Source organism: Oikopleura dioica, chromosome 1 (genome assembly GCF_907165135.1).
Source record: "Oikopleura dioica chromosome 1, OKI2018_I68_1.0, whole genome shotgun sequence".
NCBI lineage: Eukaryota > Metazoa > Chordata > Appendicularia > Copelata > Oikopleuridae > Oikopleura > Oikopleura dioica.
In genome coordinates this window covers 11248398-11269812 of record NC_137291.1, presented here as the reverse complement: position 1 = coordinate 11269812, position 21415 = coordinate 11248398, and the positions used below count along the sequence as shown (strand labels likewise).

Genomic DNA, 21415 nt, shown 5'->3' with positions numbered 1-21415 from the left:
TCCTTTCTCTTTCCTTCTTATCAAGTTTTTGGATGCATCAGAGTCGTAAAAGAGCTCAAGAAAGGCGTTGACCTTGGATGCTCAACTGTAAAACGCGCGCGTTTTGAATCAGAGCATCGTGGCGAGATCACAGGTCGCTAAAGCTAATTGCTTCAAAATTGTCAAACTAACTGACTCCCCGCGCAGATCTTCGCACGTGGCTTGCTTGAGCGAGTCTACTCATTGTAAGAAAATGCGAGTTATAATATTTCTTGCATTGGATTCAAAAAGTTCGTTTGATTAGTTTATTGTTCAGTGTTGTTCTTGACAATGTTTGCAATTTTTGAAATGTCCTTAGGTTCAACTCTGCAGCAGCCACCGATCCATTTGAATCCGACTTCAAGCCACTTTGGTACGTAAGAGGCAAGGTCAGCTCTAGTTCCACCCCACTGGCTTGATTCAACTTCCCATTCACCAGCGTTGTTCGTCCAGGTCTCTCCCGTATTTGGATAGCAAATCAAGGTCAGTTCTGGAAAGTTTGCCTTCATGACAGTACCGAATTCGTCGACAACATCAGGCTCAGAGCAATTGATTCCAATTCCTCTCAAATTGTCCGGCTTCTCAGATTTGAGCATATTCACAATATCAGAAAAGGATTCTCCAGCATTTGTTGTGCCCTTCTGACAAGTAAACGATATGTAAGCTTCTTTTTTGACTTCAGACAGGAGTTTGAGAAAAACTTGAGCTTCTTTTATCAGGGTGGCTATTTTGGATTTGGGGGTTAGTTGGAATTGGATTGATCCAATCCAATAAGGTTTGGATGGAATTTGGATGGCCAGGGTACCGGATTTTGTTGGGAAAAATTGGGCAATTGGGGGAAATTGGGGAATTGGATCCAATAAAATATATACAGTTAAAACTCAAAAATTGGCCGGTTTTTAGATCCTTATTCAAGAAAAAAGCGGCCAAATTTTGAGTTTTTTACCGGATAGCCAAGAGTCCACTTCTAAGAAGCAAATTTTCCAAATTTTCGAAAATGGGCATGATTTTCACGTTTTTGAACAATTTAATTCAAATTTTTGCTTGTTTGAAGACATTTATTTTAGAAATTAGTCATTTTAAATAATTTTAACAGTCTAAAAAAGCTAAAAATGCCCAGGAATAGCATAATTTAGGCGCAATTTTGATCCAAAATTTTCTATTATTGAAAAAGCGGCCAATTTTTGAGTCTTTTTCAGATTCTTAAATCAGTCAATTTCGACCAAAACCGGCCAAATTTCGAGTGGGCAAATTTTGAGTTTTCACTGTATCGCTTAACTATGCAAAGAAGGGTCATTTTCATGATAAAAATGAAAAATTTCGGATAAAAAATCATTCTTTTGGCTATGTTGATCCTCCTTTCGGATAGAAACTAACTGTTTCGCTTCTTTTCAAAGTACTAAAAGCCTTGGAAAAATTGGAAATCCAATTGGATCTTATTGGAATTGGGGATTCTTGGGGAATTGGGTAATAATTGGATTGGGTTGGATTTTGGATGGATAGTTCCGACTCAAAATTTATTGGATGGAAATTGGATGGCTAGACCCCAAAATTTTGTCCAAAATAGCCACCCTGCTTTTATTCCAGGCATTGTTTCACACGCGAGAATGTCGACTTTTGAACTCTGTAAGGTTTTATTCAGGGTCAAGAAGATCTGAATTCTGCAATATAAAACTCTCCTTTGCCAAGATCTCGAATCTCGGGCGATGCCACTCGTAAAGCTCCTCGAAACTAATCCTTTTCAAATACTCCGGGTTGTATTCGGAAGCTGGGCAGTCCGGATAGGGTCCAATTGATCCCGCAACGATTGTGCCCGGCCCTGCTGCTTCACGAGCAAGATCAAGAGTTTTTAGAAGCAGGTTGTCTGCTTCCTCTCTTGATATCTTCAGCTCACTCATGAGCAGTGGCTGGTTCGATTGATAAGTATTTGTGATGATGATATCGGCTCCAGCGTTGATAAAATTCTTGTGGGCTAATTATAGTGGTTAAAAATTAGAAAAAGATAGATGTTTTCATAATTTGGTGAATCTTGCCTTGCACTACAGAATCAGGGAACTCAACATTGGCCAATGCCGACCACAGCTTGTGCTTGTCAACATCTTCAACGCCACAACGCACAAGTTCCGTGCCCATGCCTCCATCAATAATTTTCACTAACGAATGCTTTTTCAACAATGTTTCATTATCTCAGTCTAATGCGATAGAAAGCCTGGCTTGATTCCACATCTATTTCTCTGAAAAGATGCCCTTTACGATCGAGACACAACGATTTGTCATATCGTAAATAAAATGACAAATATAAGTTTTCCAGTTTTTGCATTTTATTTGAAAAAAATTGCGAGTATATACAAAAGATTGATAGAAGCAATATTAAGAGTCCGCTAGTTTAGCCCCAACGATTTTTGTTTTCAACCCTCCATCATTGATCTGGCGAACTTGGAGAAAGTTTGGATAGTCCTTCATCAGCGACATTGTGAATGAACAGATTTTCAGCGGATTATTCTTACTAAAATAAGCTTATAAGAAGCTAAGGAGAAAAAGAAGCTTACTCGAATTTCATACTGCAGAGTGGACATGTTGGTCTGTTCAGTTCTTTTCTTTTGAATTGTTGGTAACAGAATGTCGACCCATGTTTGCACTTTGCGCCCCTTACTGGAGTGACTATCTTCTTGTTTGACAGAGGGCAGAGAAACCAAAGGTTGTGTCCATTATTCAGATGCTGCATTACTTTTTTCATGGAACGTGGGTCCTTTCCAAGCGGCTCGGAGTAAACCTTAATCAAGCCGTCTTCTCTCTTTGCCCTTATTTTGCCTTGTTTCTCCTTCATCTTTTGATTTTTGACGGCACTTATTGACATTGGCTTGTATGAAGAATTTTCTGTGGAATTGTCTTTTGAGCTTGGATTTGTTTCTGAATAAACCTTCAACGATGGAATTTTCTTCTCTGGGTTCAGCTCGTTTAGCCTTGACTTCGACATGTCTAGCCCTCTATCAGCGAATTTCTTATTAGAATCCTCTTTTAGCGAAGCAAATCGTTGAGACAATTTTGAGGCTTTTGCTGGTTTCTTCACTGGATTATTGCTTCCGGAATTTACGTGCACAGGAAGAGTAAGTTTTGATGTTCCAGGTTTATTGACATCAAAGACACCATTACTAACAACTGGAGATGGCTCTTCGAACAAACGCTTTCTTTTCGGCGCTTCACTTTGTGAGGCCTTATCTGGATATGCTGATACAAACTAAGGAGTTGTTATAATTCAAATATTTGACTTCCTGTACCTTCGGGACAACTGGAGCCACTTCTACTTCTGATTCCGATGATGAGTCAGAAGACTCGCTCGGACAATTAAGAGGTGGTCTATTTTGAACTGCAAAGAAGTCTTTGTTGTCATTGACATCTTTTAGAACAATCTTCGGGCCGTTTGATTTCGGGGTCTCTTCTGAGAGTTTCTCTTCAATCTTGTTGACCATCTTTGCTCCTTTCTCAAGCAGCTTTGTAATCGGAATATCATCATCCATCGTGTCCATTTCTGTCGACGGAGGTTGCTCTTCATCGCTGTCATCAAGGATTACAACTGGCTCCGTAGGAGCTGAAACTTTCTTCGGTCTCTTCTTCGGCTTTGCTGGTTTTTCATCGACAATGATGACAGGATCTGTGCTCTCTTTACTATCAATAATGATTGGTTCATTTGCTTTCTTCGCTTTGTTCTTGTAATATTCTATCAGTTTCGCTCTTCTGGCGTTTCTATCAGAAAGTGGTCCAGGGGCAACAGCGGGAGGATCTCCAATCTCCTCCTTTATTTGAAACTCTTCCCGTATCAGCATTCTCGTGAAGGCATTTCTCGCTACGTACTGATTTTCTTTCTCCTTGATGAACGGCTCTTTGAGGACCTTTTCGTACTCCAGCATCATCTCGTCGAGGGCTCGGCCACATTCGGGTCTTCGCACTTGAGTGTACCATCTTTTCAGCTTCTTCAAAGTTTGATTGTTTTCCTTCTGCCAGTGAATCTTGAGCTGAGGCGTGTTGATCCAGTGGGTATACTTCGAATAGTATAATAAATTAGCAAGAACTTGGTGATGTTTGAATATATGCAGGTTGTACTCGTCTATTCTAACGTTAGGCGCCGATTCGTCACAGTCTTTGCAGATGCGGCATTCTGTATATCCCTTTGCTTCTAGTATTGTGTCTCTGTCCGGAATTCCTCTTGTCTCTGCTTCCTGTCGATATCTTATCGGTATTGCAACATAATCTTTGACAGGTAGTAGCATTCTAAAATTGATAACATCAGGATTATTTGAGATCGGCAGTAGATCAGTATTCAAAAACAGAAGTATGGAAAGAAGGAAAATCAGGGAATAAAACTTTACTGGAAATGGTTGGGGAAGGGATGGTTAGTTTGTGCGTTGGGTTGATTCTTAGGGAACATATTAGGATAAAAACCAGGCTGCATCGGGGCTCCTTGCGGCTGCATTTGGAAACCATGCCCCGGCAGATGACCGTTGCCTGTATTCATTTGTTGAGGAGCAAGCGGCTGAGCATTGGCCATCGGCGCTTGTTGATTGCCGATTATATTTGTGTGGGAAAATGGATTGTAGTTATGCTGTGTCATCGGAACTTGCTGCTGGATCGGGTTTGGCTGGGGCTGGAAATGGCCGTTCCCGAAGTTGTTTTGGTTTGGACTAATTCCCTGAAAATAAACTTAAGGGTATAGTCATCGCTCTTTGCCAAGTCTCAAATTTTTTGTCTGAGTCGATTTTTAGAATCCTCATGAAATTCTGAACGAAAAGGTCCTTATGAGCTGTATCTCTATTTCAACCGGTTTCCTGGAAATTGTGACTGAAATTGGCGAAATTTAATGCATTTTGCCCATAAGCAAATTTTTGACCATTTTTAGAAGCTTCCGAGGGGCTTCATATGACACATTTTTAGAAAGCTTATGTTCAGGGCTTCAATCTGATATAAAAACGGTGGAGTTTGGGCAGTGCCCTCAGGGCAATTAAGGTGGTTGTTTAGGTCAAAAATGGATACTATCGATTTTCGAAAAAATTTTGTAAGAAAAAATTAAGTAATCGAAAAAAGCTCTTGTCAGTTTTAAGATAAGGGTCTGATCTACATAATCCACTAAAAAAGATTCTGGACCTTATTGAAAACTTCCGAGGAGTTCGGCCGTTTATATAGCCTATTTTGGCCGAGATGCCAACTTTAAGGGGTTGTCACGTGGTAAAAATGATGGAATTTCAAAAAAAGCTCTTGTCAATAGTAAGATCTTAGATAGATCTTTATTTCTAGCCATTTAGGCAATTTTTACTACTTACAGGTGCTGAAGAGTACGAGCTCAAAGTAGGCCTGAGCGATTACTATACCCTTAAAAAAAACACGTTGAAAGATCTATCTTACGGAGAATCCTGTATTGAGACTTTGAGTTGGAGCAACATTTTGAGGCATCAATTTCTGCTGGCCCATCATATTCTGTTGGTTGATAGGAATTTTGGGAGAAATAGACGGGGAAGGGTGATGTGGTGAGATACTCGGCGAGTGGTTTTGGTTATTGAACTGGCCCTGTTGCATCATTGCACCCATTTGAGCTTGCTGGGATTGATGCGGTGATGTTGGATTCAGTGGAGAGTGAACTGGCTGGAACGGCGAGTGAGGCGTGGTGGGTTGGCTCATCGGCGAGGGTGTCTGCGTGTTGTATTGAACGGGAGAGTTGACGGGCTGATTCTGGTAAACATTCGGGGAAACTACTGGAGGCGGGCGAGGAGAAGCAACTGGACGAGGCGACTGCGCTGCCGGAGACGGAGGAGGCCGCTCGCTGGGAGGGCCCATCATTGAGGTCCCTCCTTCCATCTTTGAAATCATGTTGTCGATTTCTTGGTCGACAAGAGCATGGTTTTGCTTAACATTTTGAGGCTGCAAATCAGAACTTGAGCCGTTAGAAATTTGTTGAGATATTTCTGGTTTCGCTTCCTCCTTGACTTGTGCATCAACTTGGATTTTCGGAAGTTCCGTGATAGAAGTCCACTGAACGATAGATAATAGATAAATCATCGGGAAAATCTTACGTTGAAAAGAGTTTTCGCGAGTGCTGATTCTCTAATTGCAGCTTCATCTGATGCTCTTTTTGATTCAAGCTTGGCTAATTCCTCTTGGATTTTCTAAATATGATTTAGATGAAAATTTAGGATTATGGTGTGAAAAACCTGAAAATCCGGGTCGGCTGAATTCCCAGACGACAAGCTCAACCGATTTGCCCAGACTAATAACGATTCATGTTGAATTTTCGCAGCCATTTGCCGCGCCTGTTTTACAGTTGTCATGTAGCCCTGAAACCATAATTAGCAAACCCTAAGGATCATGTGGTATTTTTCATGATCTGTCGGCAGTGGAGATAGGACGACTACCCAAAGCACATCAAATGAACCTCTGAACGCATCGTGAAAGAGGAATCTATCCCACTGATCTCATAGAAATTCTCATCTGCCTATTTATAAAACCGTGGCAGCGTCTTCGCAAAATTACTGAAAATGGAACCTCGTTCGTAATTACTGGAATAATGCGGGTGGGCATTGAACTAACTCTGAAGGACACCATAAGATTCACGTTGAATATGTCTACACAAAATTATTTTGACCCACTAAACGTTATCACAAAAACATCACGGTGGCTATTGCTCCGACGCTCCTGTTACGTTTTGGGCACCGGATCTACAGTCGACCCAAATTCACTGATGATGGGCCTCGGCCCAACCCTGATGGGCGGTAACTTCAATCTCGTCTGTCTACATCGATCATCGTACAAAAACCCAAAAACTTACATCACTTGAAGTCGATATGAAAATTTCTCCAAGAAGAAGGAGGTACATTGCCGTCAAACTCTTGATGTCCTGTGCGTTGGATACTTTCACTCCATCTCGAAATGTTCTCCTAAAAACAAGTATTGAAAACATGTGTCAATGATTTCTCCATACTTTGCAGAATCGTGGTCTTTTTGACTGAACTGCGCATATCCAGAAATCAAGTGAGTGATCGCATTCAAAGGAACACTTTCTTCATTCGAAAACTAGGATCGAGCGGAGCGCCCTTCGCGAAGCTGATGCATAGTTTGACGAAGGATTCGTTCTCAGGTTTAGCTTCCAAGGCCAGTTGGAAATGCTTGAGCGCAGTTTCTTTCTGATTCGAACTCATTGCAAGGAAAGCGATCAAAGAATGCATCTAAAATCCTCTTTGAGATGGAGTATTCAAAAGGAACAAACCTGGCTAATTTTCGATGGATGCGACCCGCTTTGAGCAAGATTCGAGAGTTCAGAAATGATTTTTACGCATTCAAGGGGCTCGCCAATTATCAATTTACACTGTGCAAGGTACTCGAGGGTCAGGATCCGCAGGTTGTCATTGAAGAAACTTGAAATGATTAATAGAGTCTTAAAAAATTGCTACCTCTGATTAGTGGAAACTTGATTGAGCGTTCTTTCACTGTATTTGATCGCTTTGTCGATATTTCCAAATCTGACGGAATGAATTACAGTGATGAGATAACCAAGGGCAGTTAGTTCTTCTTTCTTTAGCCAGAAAAATCTAACGGAGTTAGTTTATCTCTGGGAAGATGGCTGAAACTTACGAGTTAAGATCTGATTCAGTTGTTGGTTCTTCTTGTAGCTGACTGTATGCGATGATTTCCTGGTGAAACTGCTTCAAACTCTTGCCAGTTTTTCTATCCCCGCGTTCGGGAATTCCCCATGTCAGGACGTTCATAATCTGATTTTTTAGCTCAAATAAGGAGAGGAAGGATGATTCTTACTCTTAGACAGTGAAGATAAATTTTCAAAGAAGCTTTTCTCGCTTGATCAATCGTTGTTGAGTGGAGTTTATTCTCAGCTTCGTCGAGAATATCGTGGAATAAATTTTCATGAGCACGGCAGTAGTTTTTCAAAATAAGCTAAAAACGGTTCGTTTTAACTTGTTTGTGGATGATTACCAAGGCGTTGGATAAATTAATCAAAATGTCGATGTACTCTGATTTCCTCCGCAAAGTTGCAATCGGCTCGCATTTGAACAGTGTCATCACTTGGAGCAATCTGTCAGCTCCGCAATTCGCGAATATTTCGAGAAAGCTGAAAAATAGCTTCGCCAGGAATGTGTCGTCCTCGTTGTGTTTTGAAAGGATATCGGATAAAATGATGGTCGATTCGGAAATAGGTAAAAGTCCGGATAATTTCTCGAGCGAGCGGAGAAGATACTGGCGGCTGGAGAGGTCTGTTTTTATTATTGTCTTTTTGAGGGTTTAAATTCGAAAAACGCTAAGAAGAAAGACCTTGAGGTGAACCCTTCCTGAGAAGCCTCAATAGAAGCCAAGAAAAACTGCTTCGAGTCCAGTGGCTCTTGAGCGGTTTTGAGCAACAGCTCGCCGAGCAAATAATTCGAGCATGCCTTTTCCTCGGCAGATGTGTTCTCAAGAAGAGTAGCAGCGTGAAGACATTCAAGAGCTAGCCCGGCGCTCTTCTCCTCCAGTTGCTTGGAGAGTGCGAGCAAGGCAGAAAACGTTTTCGACATCTTCGATTTTCGGTTAGGATGTAATCATTCTGAAAATCATAATTTCAGCTGGTTTTGTAACAGACTGTATCCTTTTTGAGATGATAAAGATCATCTGTGAGGGATGATCAAACATTCTTGGACCCGACCAAATCGTGGGGGCCAAAATCTGATTTAATGAATCTGACGCGACGCAATTTCAAGCAAAGTACTGATCATAGATCGTCGAAGACCTCCTAAAACACTATTAATTCCAGTCATCACGAAGGCTAAAACCTTTTTGAATTCTCAATGGCCGCCGCGACCTGTTCTTGCGAAAGTGGAGAACCACCAGATCTGTTGAAGCACAACAGAGCGCCCTTTTCCGAGCAAACGACTGTAATTGGCGAGCTTCCGAGTTCCGTTTCTCGAGCAGTAGGATCGAGGAGTAATATTCCACTGAATTCTCCATACGTAGTCGAAACGGGAATCATTTTCAATGAGACTGGAGTGCTTTTCTCTACATTTACGACTGGCTTCGCCGTTTCTTCGTCTATCGTGATTTCTGGTAGCTTCAGATCTCGGAGGGAGGATATAACGGACATCATGGCAGCGTCCGTTACGTTTCCATCGTCTTAAAAATTAATAAAGGATGAATTACCATAAGAATTTTTCGGCCGAAAACAATTTTTTGAGATAATGGCATGTTCTGAAAGCCCATGTCAAAATACGTCGATCCCCAATTTTCTAGGGCTCAATGACGTCATTATGACGTCATTTATGATTAATAAATGTCCGAAAAGGGTCCAAATTCATGAAACTTTGGAACGCTTTTTGAGGCGGTTATCGTCAGAAATATAATTTTCTGCTTATAGCATGTTGTTAGGCAGAAAAAATTACGTGGGGACCCGAGGTTTATTTTTCTAACCGACCGGTTTCGAAAATTACCTGACACTAGAACCGGTTGGTAATGATGGTTTGAGCCCGGGTCCCCACGTAGTTTTTCATGAGGAATCCGAATCCGCTGAGAAAATAAGAATTCAAAAACGTTTTTGGCTCTAAAAAGCGTTCCAAAGATAAAATTTTCAAATGAGCTGGATGACGTCATAATGACGTCACCTTGCCCTAGAATTTTGTGATTCTGGCTAGTTTTTTATGGGCTTTAAGAATATGCCACTATCTCAAAAAAATTTTTTTTGGCCGAAAAATTCTTATGGTAACTCATCAAAGGCTTACAGAAAAAATCAACGAAACTACCTTCAAGGCAGTACACATCAATAAAAAGCGTCCAAGCTAACACATCCGGCTCAATGCACAACTGGTTGTTGTCGAAAACTTGTTTCAAAATTCCGTCCAAAAAGATCGACATCGTCTGTGCTACTTCATTCGGCGGTCCTGCTTTCGCATTAGGCGAACAAACTTGAAATACGGTTTTGAAAAGGGGTCGAAATTTTCAAGCCTACCTGGTGAAAATTCAAAATTCACACTAAACGATCCATCAGTTGGTGTAGCCGCTGCAGGCTTGATCGTTTCTGCTGTAATTCCACAGATGACCTTTGTATTGCCAAGTCTGATCATCGCGGAGCTGTCCGCAGTCGGAGCGACATTTTTAGCCAACACAAGAGGGCGAAGCTCGTCAAGACTTCGACCATCTGGCCTTACATCACGCTGCAGAAACGATTTCAGATGATCTTCTGGGCAAATGTCCGCGATTTGCTTGCTCAACTGCTCTACCGACAACATTTTCTTTCACTCTCTCCTTCTTTTGAAGAAGAATATTTCCAAAACTTTGAGTAACTTTGTAACATTTTTTCTTGTTTTTCGTCAAAACTGGCAGATCAAGATTTCTCCAAAAAGAAGTGATAGAGAAGATGAGTTGAACTTTTCGAAATAATACTTAAAATGTGGGGCGATACATGTTTTGTTGGTTGAAAAAAAGAGGTTGAAGAAATTTTAGATGGCGCGATTTTCTTTTATTGCTTCGCGGCCTTGAGCTTTTTCCTTCTTTCGATGGCTTCTTTAGTACGTTCTTCAGCCTTCAAACTGGTAGTCAAACGATGAGCTAGAGAAATAATGGTTTACCTTTTCGACCTGAGAAACGAGATTTCCCTTTTCAGCCATTTGCTTTAGGATCTCAACAACCATAGGCATAAAATTATGCTTTCTTCTGGCGTTGTCCTTGTCCCAAGTCAGTCTCTTTTCTTTCTCGGTTTCGATTTCCATTTGAATTTGGCTGGAAGAGACTCATGTGTTAGCGATTCATCTAACAATTTGCATCTTACCTTTTTGGAAAGTCCATTGTCTCCGCAGCAAGCTTCTTCTCCAATCTAACTAGTCTATCCTCACAACAGGCCATCAAGTTGAAATGGACCTCTCCTTCTTGGTATTGCGCCATTCTTGTTTGGAGAACGGGTCTAGCAGCGTCAATCCAGTTCTCGCATGAGATCTCTCCATGATCAATTGGGCCTTTTTGGAGGCCGTCGAGCTCCCATAATCGTCCGTTGACGGGCACGAATGATACGAAATGATAAGGAAGTTCTTTCTCCTAGAAACGGTTTTCAGTCAAATCCTCGTATTTGTTGATGAAGTACCTGATTCTTTGGCTCTTCAAGTTCAAAAAGCTGCTGTTTGGAGAAGGAGTTGTGCACTTTTCTGATGCCCTCGGCGTTGGAAAGGGCAAAGCCTTTGGACTCGCCGTCGATTCCAATCGTAAAATTTTGGAAATTCTCCAACTCCTCGCCGAGAGTGATTTTATTGCCGTGAATGTTGAGCAAAATCGAGATCAAAGCTTGTGTGCCGCACGCGTTGTTGATCACTTGCTGCGCCCAGAAGAGGTTCTCGTGCTCCATGTCGTTGACGACCTTGCCCTAGAAAAATGTGTTTCTAGAACGGTTCTGTTTGTAAGAGGAAAAGACGCGGGAGAAGGTCAGTTTTGATTTTGTTGTAAAAAAGGGTGATATTCGTAAAAATGGCGCGGGATATCAACATGAACGTTTACTGGCACAACTTTTGGGCCAGGTCTATCAAAACTGAAGGAATGAGTTCAAAAAAGTTCATCCCTTTCAGCCTGAAAGTTTCAGGTCCCATTATAAAAGGAATGTCGACGTTGTTTATCATATAAAAGGGTAGCTTTTGAATTCATAAAAAGGTACGATTCGAGATTCGTGGAAAGCGCGTCACAAAACTCACGGCGTCCAGGAAGGAATCCCCTATACTGGCGCTGAAAAAGGCCGAAGACTCGACTACCCTGGCCGAGTAGGAAGCTGTCCGAACAAAGAAGAGCGAGCGCAAAACGCCATCGCTAGAAAACTAGGTAAGACAAGATTCATGAATCTTATCATAATTCAAAAAATCATTCTCAAGGTCGCAATTTTATCACGATTCCTCCTCACTCGCACAGTGCTGACAAACCAGTCAAGCTTCCAAAAATAGGTTCGTCTTTGGTGATGCCTACTTTCGCCAAAAAACCAGGCTGCTATTCCGAATACCGAAAGAAAATGAACGCGACGCTGAAAGACGACCGAGTTCCGAAAAAGCCCGTTTTCCAGCACCTTCATACTGTTTGTGGCACTGTAACGAAACTTATCGACCGCGAGTGAAAAAAAATAACTGTTTGAATAATAAAATACCTATTTACTTACTTTTGAGGCGGTTTCTTTCTTTCCATCCCATTTGAAAAGGAAGATCAAGCCAAAGACCTCGCCCAACGGTTCAAAATTTTCAGCGTCCAAAGACCAGAGTTCGTCCACCTGAGCACCAGTGCATCCGAACTCGCGGATCAAAGCCGAGAAAACGCCAGGGTCGGATTCGAGCAGACACCATTCACCGGCGTCCATTTTTTTCAAATTCTGAAATTGATAAAAATCGTTATCACGCCGCCAAGATTATGTAAGAAAACAGGGATGAAGTGTTGTTCTAGAATTATATGTACAAAAATTAAATTTGTGAATTTTTATGGTTTCCAAAAAATGCTTATCAAATCGAGCAGCTCGATTCGAGCTTCTTTCAGTCGGCGATTCGTGAAATTTTCTCTTCAAGAAAGAAGCCCAAAAAGTTCAAGAGAAAAAAATGAACCGTGCGCCCGCGCCAGCCAATCCTGGCCTCCGGGAATTTCTCTCCTTTTTTAGGCTTCCTCTCTTTCTATCCTTCTTCCTCGCAGTAATTTGATTTGCAACCTTATCATCCTTTTTTCACATTTCCTCTGACTCAGCAATTTAGAGAAAAATACGAAAAATTGAGATTTTATTTTTTATGTCCATATCGAATATTCTTGCATTAAAAGAGAGAAAAATCTAATTTCATCCCCTTTTTCTTATCAGTATAATTTTCTAAAAGTGAGGTCCTACCGAGATTCGAACTCGGATTGGTGGATTCAAAGTCCACAGTGATAGCCATTACACCATAGGACCGCTGGTGGCGCACTGAATATTTGTCAACAGTATCTTGGCCTGATTTTATCGACTGAAACTGCGCCCAATCAATGATATTTTTTACAACGGGCGAATGACTTTTTTTAGCCCTCTGCACTTGATCATCGTTTTAGATATTTGTTGATAAAGAGTTTTAGTAAAAGAAGACCCTATTCTTTTTTATTTTGATCTTTTTTTTTTAAACTATTACTATCTTTTACATCTGTTAATAACCAATTTAATACCATTAGCTTCTGGATTGATATGAAAAGCATTTTATTTTTGTTAAAGTAACTGTATTTTTCTTCCTATGAAAATTGAAACATCCTTGAATGTACCGATGTTGCGTTTTGGGCACCGGAAATCAATATTTGATTATCCCATGCTCCTTCTCTCTGTGGCTCAGTTCTTTGCACAAATCCTTGAGCACAATGTCAAAATCAGTCATTAAATTTGGAATGCGTCCTTTGATTGCATTGTCCTTATGTGTGCTTTTCGTGTATAATTTGGTCAGGAGAAGTATTTGCCAAGTGGTAGAGCCGCCAAAACGAACACGATCCGGTTAAAAATTAACATTTTACGAAAAATTCTGCCGCTCTAACCTCAAAAAAGATAGCGCCAGAGTATACTCTTTTGAAATTCCAGAGGCCTAAGGGCAGACTAACCTCGCCCGAAAGAGAGTGATCGAAAATGCGGAGCATATTTTTGCTCCTGGCCGCGGCAAATGCGGCCAAATGTAAAAAGAAAACGAGCGATCTCGGTTTTAAAAAAGAGATTGATAAGTTAGGCTTAATGAAGTGTGCTGAATGTCCTGATGGAGCAACAGGTACTGTAGGTGTATAATATCTTTTATAAATTTTCTTAAAGGGTCAAGCTGTCAAATGTGCTTGAACGGCTACTTCCGTCAAAACAAAAAGTGCGTCAAATGCAAATGTCAAGCAGAAACGTCATTCAGCGGATGTACACGGCGGGGGCGATGCCGCTGTCTCCCACGCTTCGCCGGGCGGACGTGCAACAAGTGCGCCGACGGATTCGAACACTTTCCAAAATGTACGCCAGTCAACAAGAACATGGAATGTCTCTGTCACCCAATGACCGCTTGGTCGGTTTGCCCAAGCCGAGATCATGGTAGATGCCACTGTAAATCGACAAAATACGGAGGAAGATATTGTAACGAATGCGCTCCTGGACGAGTTAACTTCCCGCAGTGCGAGTTCGAGGACAGTCCTCTTCGAAATTCAGACTTGGAGAAAGATTCTAATGGACAAATCGTGCTTCAACGATCCACAAGAAATCTCAAGCGAGGAAACCGACAATACTACGGCTATCGCGGCAGCCGACCGAATTATTACGACCTTGATCAACGACTCACCGATCTTGAAACCAAACATACTGAGCTTATTTACATGTGGGATGATCTCCAGCATCATGTCGCAGAAAAGACAAGATATTTGAGTCAGTTTTTGATGGACGAAGAAGGTATGGTTCCAGTCTTCAACCAAACGCTTCACGAGTTGGAAAAGATGGTGGATGACGTCGATAAGAACATGTGCCAGAAGGTCAAGACTTGGACTTACTTTGAACCGGAGATTGAAAAGCTCCAGATACACGCTTCCAACACCAATTCCAGATCGGAAGATATTGCTGATTTCAAAGAGTTGAAGAGACAGCTCGAGGATGTGCTTCGAAAGGACGATTTACTCTTGAGCAATCAAACTTACGAAGATCTAGTGGACCTCTATGAACTGTCGATCGTCCGATTCGAGTCCATCTACGGCTTGATCATGGACCAAGGCCACGACATCATCTGCAGGTCGAAACGAATTTACGAAATTGAAGACGTGGTCAATTTTTTCTACAATGAAACTGAATTTGCCGATATCCTCAAAACCGACTACAGCAAAATCCTTCCAGAGAATTTCAATTGTTCCAACGCTGACGAGCTTGATGTAGCTCTAAAAGCATTTGAGGAAGATCGTGAGATCCTGAACGGCATTGATACTTACGAAGGAGATGTGTCGAAGATGACGAAGAAGAACATTTACAAAATGGATAAGATTGATCGTTTCTTGGAGCAGTATTTCGAGCATGACTTCAACAATCTTGACGAGCGAGCCATGCAACTTCACTGCAATCATTCAGAAGTTCAAACGCAAATCACCGACTTTTCCGGTCAATGGCTACGCTCTGATAAAAAGATGCCACGCGCAATCATTCACGAATTCTGCTCAAACAGCACCAATGATTGTCAGACAAAATACCCTGCTGACATACAATGTGAAAACTCCGATGCGATGAAGAGCGTTTTTGAAATGTTCGAAGAATTCGACCAAAAGCTTCAAGAATACGAAGACGCCGTCGCTAAGAGTGTCCAAATCCTGACAGAGAATGGCGAGAACATCAAAAAGTTCGCTCAAGAAAAACGCCTCGACGCGCTGCTTACTGATGGCAACTGGAAAACTCCCGTCTGGAAGAATGTAGCTGGATCGGAGGTTTACAAAAACTACAAGACAAAATTCCAGCGAAGAGTTCACGATGGAATCCGAAGTCTAGAGTTTATCGAAAACGCTTATTTTATTTACAAGAATGTTTCTGTCTTTGAAGAAATTTGCGCGAATCTTACAGGTGATGCAGATCTTGAAAAATGCAACGAGAAGATTTCTACTGAAATCCTTGGTCGTAGACGACGACAGGTAGACTGGACGGAAGTTGAAGTTGACTTCGAAGCATCAGGCGATTCCGACTATGATGATGAGGACGACTACGGAGACAAAGAAGATGAAGTACTCGATGAAAGAGTAGAGCCCCTTGGGTGCGATTCTATGGGCTTCGTAGAAGAGGAATTATGTAAAGAACTCGAAGAAGTGCACGATAAATCAAATCTTTTGAACGAAAGGGATTCATTGCTGGATGATGAGCTAAAAGAACTCAAGGAAGATTATCAAAACAATCTGCGAGAGTGGTGCAAGCCGCCAGAGAACAAAAAACTGATGGATGACCTTAGAGAATTAGGTGTTTCTGATCAGGATGTGATTCAAGAATGCCAAGAGCAAAACGACACAATTTACCGGCAATATGAAGATTTTCTTTTGGAGCTTGAAGCTGAACTTGAAAGAGAAAACGAAGAAGAATTGGAGCCAGAGAATGGGGGCGAAAATCCAAAATCGAAAGAGGAAGAAATCATTGAAGCAATTATGAGCATCGATGTCGAAACTCCACCAGAAGAATCCGTCTTCGACGAGCTCAAAAATGAAGCAGAAAATGTTGTCGATACTTATGCAGAGCAAGAAATCAGCACGCTGAGTCAACATCTTCACGGAAAGAAAAGAGGTCGTAGAGAAATTGATCTTTGCCCTCAAAACCTCACACTCGCTGATTTCGTCGACAATAAAGACGACTACGAGTGCAGCCTGACGAACTTTGACAAAGAGATCGAAGATCAAATCCAGTCCCAGAAAAAAGTCTCTGACAAGATCAAAGATGAGCTCGAAGAAATCGACGAGCTTCTGAGTGAAATCAAGAGCTTCAGCTCGAATGCGGAAGAAATTTTGAAATCACTTTCAAGAAGCGGTCTTCCAGCTCAAATTGTTCATCCAGAAGAAGTCAAAAACGGAGTTTCCAAGATCATGGAACTGCCAAATGTTGTGACTGAGTCCTTCAAAGACTCGTCCATTGGGTTGGACATTCACTTTTCAATGCAGACTGAGCCTCATTATGCTAATCTTTTTTACCTTGGAAACGAAGAAGACTTCAAAAAAGGTAATCGCGTTAATCTTTGTAAATAAGAAAATTTCTTAGATCCCACGAAACGACGAAAACGTAGAAAGCGTGAGAATAAAATAAAAGGTGATGGAATCTTTGTCAGTCTTGAAGGCCACAACGATGACGAATGCGCCCAGGACAGTGATGCTTGGATGCTTAAAGTCGATATATTCACAAAAGAAGGGGATCATTTAACTTTGAACGCTGTGATCAAGGACGACCAAGATGGAGGTCGATTCATCAATGTTCGCCTACTCCAGCGATTGAACAGATTCGAACTCCTTGTCCGAAGTACCAACATTGCAAAAGATTCTGAAATGAGCACGAACAAGCTGGTTCAATGCAGAGATGAAGATGGTGCTGAGGATCAATCATGCTCCAGAGATTTTAAATCCTTGGAACTTGGCGAAAATAGTCCAAGAGTTTTGTTCAGCGACCAAAAGCCAAAAATGATCATGTCTGAGCGACCGAAGCGTCTCAGAACCAACGCCAAGAAAGAAAGTGATTGCTTAGAGCTTGAGAACTGTAAAAAGATATTCTGGTGTCTGATCGATCAATTACCGGAACTCGAAGAGCGTCAGGATTACATCGAAGAAAATGAACTGCGAAAAATAGTCTCTCCTCCGGGTCTTTCTTACTTGCATCCTCCTGCAAATTTGGCAGGTCGTGCGGTTGGCTTTGTTGGACTTAAAATCAATCATAACGAAGCTCTTCATCCTTCGTACGAACCAACAGCTGATACTAAATTCAACTTCATCGTCAAGAACGACTTCATCGTCCCCGAAGAATACAAAGATAGTGATGCTCGAGAATGTACACGCTACAACGCGGAAGGAAAAATCTCCATCGATTCTGCTGCTCTTGGAAAGCAACTGAACATTTTCACCGACTCATTCGACAAGGCGCTTGCGGATACTCAAAAATGCATAAACGACGATGTCTGTGAGAGTGAGGACTCCGCTGCTGTCGTATTTGTTTCTGAAATGTACGATGTCGATGTTTCTAAAGACTTCAACATCTTTACTTTTACCGCCGGAACCCTCGCGATTTCTAATGGAGAAATAGTGCTCAACAAAAGCGATGGCGAACGAGAAGCAAAATCACTGAAGAACCTAGAATCTTGCCGAGGAAAGCACTGCGATATCAAAATGGGAATCACTTTTGGAGGAATAAATCATGGCAAAAAGGGAAGCAACAAGGCGTATGGACGAATATTCATCAACGACAACAAAGGACAGAATCTTATCGGTAGCTTCTTCAAAAGTTTACCGCTCACAGAGGACTCTAGTCAGTTCTGGATCGAAACTGCTGGCAATGCGCTTACGTTTTATGGACAAGAAGGACATGTTGTCAAGCATAAAATTGTCGCCAACGACAACTTTAACTTCAGAAGCGATATCAACGAGATCATCAATGGTGAATGTGCAGACTGCACTACGTTTGATGTCACTCCATTCAGGAAATGTTTCAATTAAGCTTGTGTATATGTTTGTTAGTCATTACAAATCTGAAACACTAAACAGTCCGCTCAACACTATTGCAGGCAGGGCTGGATATTTTGAAATCAACAAAAATTTCAAACCCCGAAAAAAACATGAATCATCATCTCATCCATTTCAAAAATGCAATCTCAGAAAATTTTCTGTCTGAGATCTCAATTTTCGATTTTGCAAAAAAATGATATTTGAAATGCTGAGATCTCAAGCATTTCAGAAAACTGCGTGAGTTGGATACGCGCGTTGCAATGAAATGAAATTTGAAATTCTGAGATCTCAAGCATTTCAGGTCCATCTGAACCAATCACAAGTCTTGCTCTAAGCCCGCGACGTTTGTCCGCGGCCCTTGCGCGGTTTGCAAAATTTTGAGATTTGAGATCTCGAGATCTCAGCAATCTCAAGAATGGAAAAATTATGACGAGGGAGTTGCGATAATATTGAAATTTGAGATTTGTTGAGATGGTGCAAAATTTTGAGATAGAAATGAGATTTCACACAAAAATTGATTTGAAATTTTTGCTGATTTCAAAATATCCAGCCCTGATTGCAGGAATCTCCAATGTTACGAGCACTTGTGAGCAGATCCCAAGTCTAGATCTTCACCTCGACGAATCCTCTGTCTTCTATCAACTCAAGCCGGACAAAGAAGATAATCTAACTGAAATCTTCAAGCCCGAGTTAGATAGATTTGGTCTGATGGGACACACACATTTTAATTACAGCTTAAATGACCTGAAAGCAAGAGCTCTTGGTGTTAGGTACAGTGAATCATCTTAATCAAAGGCTTATGGCTTTTTAGGACTCAATTCACAGTGCATGAATGTGCTAAATCCCCTAAGTACCAGAACATTCTCCAGTACGTGGTGAAATTTTTCGACGAAGATCAGGAATTCGACAAGGTGTACCGAATGGATTCCTTTACTGATTTTGATCAAATAGTGGAAGAGAGACCAGAAACTGTCCAGGAAAGTGTTGAAAACATGTTAGCCCTCTTGAAGGCTCTTTATTCAACTAGAATCTTTTTTCTAACACTAAAAAGATCATGATCGAAGATTGTAAAAGTGTTGTCATAAAGCTACATTGCCACCAGCATAGATTCCCGCTCAAACTCGGCGAAGAAAATGACCTGTTGATTTATTACCGAAAAGAAGGAGAATATAAAGAAATATTAGAAGAATATCAGTATGATGAGGCCATGATTTTCTCCTCTTCTGGACTCGAGAAGCCATTCACGGAATCATGCCCGAAGGAAACGAGAAAAGATAAAGAGGGTGCAAGTCGCTGTAAGAAAAAGTGCACTGAAAAGAGGCTACAACTTGGTGCCAATAATAACGTAAGAAACTCGCATAAATATTCAAAATTGATAAAAATTTTTCAGTCCTTGACATTCTCTAAATTGGAACTCTTCAAACCTGTCGTCAGCGATTTCAAAAATACAGTCAACATGCTGGCTTATACAAACTTGCAGACATGCCCTACTGAAGAAGCCGAAAATCAACTGTACTATTGTCAGTTTCCTTACAGAGTTTAATAATAAATAAGTCTAAATATTTGTTCACCTTGTACAGTTTATCCCTTCATGCCCAGCGAGTTGAACTCAATTCGAGCTCTAGAATTTCTGATAGAGGAATTGTTTCAGATAAGTTTTTCTTCGATGCGACAGCATCTCTTTCTTCGCGAATATTACTCGACCAAGTTGATTGATCTGAATTCCGTTATCCCCTTCTTCAATACTAACAAACCTGCTCTAATAAACAATTTAGACTGAAAGCACACTTCTTGCTCTGTTATCGAAAATACATTGTTCATGTGTTCTTTCATGAACTTGCATCTCGGGTACCGTATTTGCAATAACTTCACCGCGTCTAATCCAACGAGAACATCAAATTTTCCATCGATCTTCAAGATCTCGTCCTTGAATGTTTCAACAAGGCGGGACTGATCTGGAGGAGCGGCGATGTATAATTTATAGATATTCTTTTCTTTGAGGAGTTTGGTCAGTTTCTGCGCAAAGAGAGCGGGATTTTTCGTTCCAAGCTCGTAGATTGGACATGATCGCCATTCTCCAGCCGAGCCACAGTGTTTTCCCCAGTCCTAAAACATTTATTTGACTCGATAGTTGTAGATATCTTACGTTTTTATTGTATCGCCAGTGCATCGCCGCATATTCATCTTCCCCAAAGAGTAAATCCCTAATCCAGCCAGCCGCGTTTCGGATATATTTCGGCCTTGGGGTTGCTCGAACTATCTCATTCCACAAATTTTGGTCGTAATCGATGTTTCTCCAGGGATGTTCTTGAAGGATGCACGATTCCGGATAGTTGAATCTTGTTGCGATAGAGCTGAAATTTAGATGTTCTTTCTTGCGAACATCCATTTCAAGACTTTTTGAAAAATAATTCGAGTTCTTCCGATTGAAGCCGTAATAGGCTATCAAATCATCAATTCGTTCGGCTGGAATATTTTGCTTGAATCCAGTTGGTATTGTTCCCCCGGAATCACCAAGTTCGAAACATTTCTCCGCGATTTGCGAAGGGGCGCTAATTGTTATCAGTTTCGATAGTTCTTCTAGGTCCAAAACATGAAATATTTCAAGTTTACTGTGAGACCCAGAGTTTGAATGAGAACTGAGCCGGGATAAATATTGATGATGGTTAATAAAAGAAGTTTCTTTTCTATCCCGAAATAGAATAGTGGCGGGAAAACAGCTCGCTTCATTGCGATAGAAGCGTATATTCCGCTTCTGAAGTCTTTTATTTGATTATTCGGACCGTGAGTGAGCCAATGTCCCATGAATTTATTGTCGTTAACTTTTTAAGGCTCAATATTTTCCAAAATGACTGAATAAAAATCGCATTTCGAGCCCTTCATGAATATTTAGGCTCATTTGAGAACATGAAATCCCCGCCAAAGTCCGGACACGAGAGTAAATCTTCATTTTTCTCTTCAAATGCCCATTTCTCAAAAAAGTCGAATATTGAGATAAAACCAAGAATCGATATAAAAAGAAGAATATTATTTTGACGTGCCATAATGTCAACAATCCGTAGACAGCGGCAAAAATTAGAGGCCAAAAGATTTGGGGTCGGTTTATGTTGCTAATCCCGCGGAGGGGCTCGGAGCCAGAGCTCGAAGAGGACCCGCGGATACCGGGATATAGTTTGACTTTTTTTAATCTGATCGTAGTGCGCTAATACCGATTAGAGCTCAAGGCTAATCCGAT

At 41.2% G+C, this 21415-nt stretch overlaps 7 protein-coding genes and 1 non-coding gene across 9 annotated transcripts; 2 read left to right on the top strand and 6 right to left on the bottom strand.

Moving 5' to 3' along the window:
• Window positions 1–186: 186 nt before the first annotated feature.
• Window positions 187–2210, bottom strand: LOC145712132 (betaine-homocysteine S-methyltransferase-like). The gene is made up of 3 exons (XM_081789820.1): window positions 2052–2210; window positions 1694–1990; window positions 187–742 (listed from the first exon to the last, which is right to left on the bottom strand). The coding sequence occupies exons 1-3, from the start codon at window positions 2149–2151 to the stop codon at window positions 285–287; spliced, it is 855 nt and encodes a 284-aa protein (XP_081645946.1). The 5' UTR covers window positions 2152–2210; the 3' UTR covers window positions 187–284.
• Window positions 2211–2308: 98 nt separating this feature from the next.
• On the bottom strand, window positions 2309–4308 carry LOC145711603 (uncharacterized). The gene is made up of 3 exons (XM_081789295.1): window positions 3297–4308; window positions 2568–3256; window positions 2309–2524 (listed from the first exon to the last, which is right to left on the bottom strand). Exons 1-3 carry the CDS (start codon window positions 4284–4286, stop codon window positions 2389–2391), a joined length of 1815 nt encoding a protein of 604 aa, XP_081645421.1. The 5' UTR covers window positions 4287–4308; the 3' UTR covers window positions 2309–2388.
• LOC145711614 (uncharacterized) lies at window positions 4309–7122 on the bottom strand. Its single transcript, XM_081789307.1, has 6 exons — window positions 6986–7122; window positions 6833–6941; window positions 6219–6341; window positions 6081–6173; window positions 5416–6039; window positions 4309–4705 (listed from the first exon to the last, which is right to left on the bottom strand). The coding sequence occupies exons 2-6, from the start codon at window positions 6878–6880 to the stop codon at window positions 4382–4384; spliced, it is 1212 nt and encodes a 403-aa protein (XP_081645433.1). The 5' UTR covers window positions 6881–6941; window positions 6986–7122; the 3' UTR covers window positions 4309–4381.
• Window positions 7123–8625: 1503 nt separating this feature from the next.
• On the bottom strand, window positions 8626–10291 carry LOC145695408 (exosome complex component RRP43-like). 2 transcript variants are annotated; one of them, XM_081772397.1, is made up of 4 exons: window positions 9989–10291; window positions 9762–9944; window positions 8823–9159; window positions 8626–8782 (listed from the first exon to the last, which is right to left on the bottom strand). In XM_081772397.1, the coding sequence occupies exons 1-4, from the start codon at window positions 10266–10268 to the stop codon at window positions 8746–8748; spliced, it is 837 nt and encodes a 278-aa protein (XP_081628523.1). In that variant the 5' UTR covers window positions 10269–10291; the 3' UTR covers window positions 8626–8745. The 2 variants fall into 2 exon arrangements, with proteins under 2 accessions (XP_081628523.1, XP_081628530.1); XM_081772404.1 differs by having other exon boundaries at window positions 9783–9944.
• A 28-nt stretch (window positions 10292–10319) lies between these two features.
• Window positions 10320–12373, bottom strand: LOC145703823 (ubiquitin carboxyl-terminal hydrolase isozyme L5-like). Its single transcript, XM_081781220.1, has 5 exons — window positions 12167–12373; window positions 11117–11392; window positions 10808–11070; window positions 10608–10758; window positions 10320–10561 (listed from the first exon to the last, which is right to left on the bottom strand). The coding sequence occupies exons 1-5, from the start codon at window positions 12359–12361 to the stop codon at window positions 10499–10501; spliced, it is 948 nt and encodes a 315-aa protein (XP_081637346.1). The 5' UTR covers window positions 12362–12373; the 3' UTR covers window positions 10320–10498.
• LOC145703834 (uncharacterized) lies at window positions 11452–12159 on the top strand. The gene is made up of 3 exons (XM_081781233.1): window positions 11452–11561; window positions 11675–11838; window positions 11889–12159. Exons 1-3 carry the CDS (start codon window positions 11494–11496, stop codon window positions 12122–12124), a joined length of 468 nt encoding a protein of 155 aa, XP_081637359.1. The 5' UTR covers window positions 11452–11493; the 3' UTR covers window positions 12125–12159.
• A 319-nt stretch (window positions 12374–12692) lies between the features above and the next one.
• Window positions 12693–21239, top strand: LOC145697169 (uncharacterized). The gene is made up of 7 exons (XM_081774333.1): window positions 12693–13760; window positions 13802–16693; window positions 16733–18155; window positions 18220–18239; window positions 18743–18950; window positions 18992–19525; window positions 19571–21239. Exons 1-6 carry the CDS (start codon window positions 13625–13627, stop codon window positions 19236–19238), a joined length of 4926 nt encoding a protein of 1641 aa, XP_081630459.1. The 5' UTR covers window positions 12693–13624; the 3' UTR covers window positions 19239–19525; window positions 19571–21239.
• Window positions 12863–12934, bottom strand: TRNAQ-UUG (transfer RNA glutamine (anticodon UUG)). The gene has a single exon. It is a non-coding gene; the product is annotated as a tRNA-Gln (tRNA).
• Window positions 21240–21415: the final 176 nt, after the last annotated feature.